We start from the raw sequence: 2,232 nt of genomic DNA, 5'->3' as shown, positions 1-2,232 counted from the left end.
TATGGCGTCACTATGATGTTGTAGAGGCATAAAAGATTATTTAATGTGACAAAGTGCCCACTCTACAGACAGTGAAACTCACTTGATTTCATTGGCTATCTCCTCCTCTGTGTCCCCTCTCCTCCTCAGTATGAATATGAGAAACAGCACCATGGCCACCAGTCCCACCACTGACCCCAGAGTAGCTGCTGTAATCACACCTGCGTTGGAAGCTGAGAAACGTAACAAAGATGGAGTGGTGATTTGCCAAACAAACTTTTAAATACTCTGGGGTGAAGGAGAATAAAAGCAGAGTTCATGCTGTGTACATACAGGTGAAAACCTCCAGGTTAATGGAGCAGCTGTCGGAGCCGGCGGTGTTGCTGGCTCGACAGATGTACTTCCCTGACATGCTTTTAGTGAGGTTGCTCAGCCTGAGGGTACCGTGTCTCTCATCTGAAAAAAACAACTGTAGTTACACACTCTTCACAATCACATATTTATGTGATCTGAGCCAGGAAGAAGAAAAACGTCAAGGGAACTAAACACATGAACTTACTACAGTACGAAGTAACAGACTTACTATATATACACAATTACAATTGACTATAACTGGATTTATATTTATTAAAAATAAAAAGTTTGTTCGTTTGCAACTTAGTTTTCTCTTTTAAACTTAAACATGGGATTCTTTCTATCAGTATCACAAGTATTATGTTAGTATCACTTTATTTATTTTTGTTGTTTTTTTATATCATGCTAAGACTAATGTATTCAACATATCATTGCAGTGTTAATACAGAATATAATTATTGGCTGGTTTCCATTACTTAGTGGAGGAAAAGAAATGTTACATTGCTGCAATCTAACAACACTAGTCTGTTGATGCTGGACATGAGTTTTTGTTTTCATATTTTCTCACACATGCAGTGAGAGCATGTGCATCAGTCTCACAATCTGTTCCTCTTAGCACATCTGATCTTAATATACTATGTTGCAGACATAGGCTGTCGAAAAATAAACAAGCTTCATGCTGGATTTATCACAGCAAATCCTCTGAAATCCAATCTGAGACGTCATATCGCAGCACGCCTTCATCTGATCTCATTTTGATTCATGGCGGCAACTGAGAGTAGGTGTTTTACTACTAGGGAGGGTACTAGTAGGGAGGGTTTTACTGGAAACCCTCCCCTGAAAAAGTGACTGTAAAGCATTGAGTCAGTCACAAAGGGCAAAAGAAGTAGATTTAGTGGAAAGGTGTGAGCAAAATCTTTAATAATTATTCCCAAACTGCTCTAATCCCAAAGTTTTGGTTGGGCAAAGGCTGGACTGAGCTTTGTTTTGTCTCTCCTGTTTCACTACTACAAGGAGGGCTAAGGTAGGCAGATGTAATAATTTCTAAATCTGTTGTGTTTTCAATAAATACAGAAGAAGAAGAAGCTGCTGACATATATCCTGCCCCTCTAGGTCTTAAAAAAACATTGAAATCAAAAGTAGAAATAAATTATGCCTATGCTTATTAAGCTTAAGACCAGCGTGTTAACATTATGCGTGAGAAATCAAAATAAACCCAAGAAAAACAGTTGTGGATAAGGGTGATATGCACCTGTCCTGCTGTGATTATTTAATCTCTGGGCCTAAAAAACAGCTGTGAAGGCCCCAACCTAATTGTGACAGATTAGCCGCGTATCAGCTGACTCGTTTGGAGCGATTTCAAGCCTGCACAGTGATCACAGATCCCCGTGGCAACAGAGCTGCAGGGATCTGATGTTACAGTAAGTGCGACTTCATGTCAAGATGGGACCATTACTCATGTTATGCTGCCATCACTGCAAGGTCAATGAGCAGCATTTGTCAAAGCCTTGACACATGACATGTGACTCATGGAAACTGGCAGACTTTGCAGCTAATAGTATAGTCAGCTACCTCACATGGCATATGTGCCCATCGAATGCAGGATTAGTTTGCACAGCAATGTAAGCAAACATGTTTAGTTTGGATGTCAGTAAAGGGTATAACATTAATTCTGACCTAAAGGGCTAAACAGCCATAAGCTGATAAAATTTCGAGTAAGTAAGAAGCACAACTAAAACAGAAGCATAAAAGACACCTTTCCCTGTTTATTCACTCATATATCTATTAATTTCATGCCTATGTTTAAATGATATCCTTAGTATGAGGAGTGTCTCAAGAGTTTTTGGGCTGCAGTAACAATATTAAAACAGATACAGTATATAGGGCAAAAAAAAAAAA

The 2,232-nt window shown here is 39.1% G+C and overlaps 1 protein-coding gene across 2 annotated transcripts in view; it reads right to left on the bottom strand.

Annotated features, from left to right (window-relative positions):
* esamb (endothelial cell adhesion molecule b) overlaps window positions 1-2,232 on the bottom strand; it is a 53,585-nt gene that overhangs the window by 3,122 nt on the left and 48,231 nt on the right. For both annotated transcript variants that reach the window (XM_005739311.1, XM_005739312.1), the window contains exons 5-6: window positions 313-435; window positions 83-212 (exon numbers count right to left, since the gene is read on the bottom strand). In XM_005739311.1, the coding sequence (XP_005739368.1) occupies window positions 83-212; window positions 313-435 (253 nt within the window). The remainder of the gene's footprint in view (window positions 1-82; window positions 213-312; window positions 436-2,232) is intronic.

The sequence above is a fragment of the Pundamilia nyererei genome, unplaced genomic scaffold (assembly GCF_000239375.1).
Source record: "Pundamilia nyererei isolate P.nyererei 1_Seehausen unplaced genomic scaffold, PunNye1.0 scaffold00091, whole genome shotgun sequence".
Lineage (NCBI taxonomy): Eukaryota > Metazoa > Chordata > Actinopteri > Cichliformes > Cichlidae > Pundamilia > Pundamilia nyererei.
Note: the sequence above shows the minus strand (reverse complement) of the source record. Positions and strands in the feature narration are given on the sequence as shown.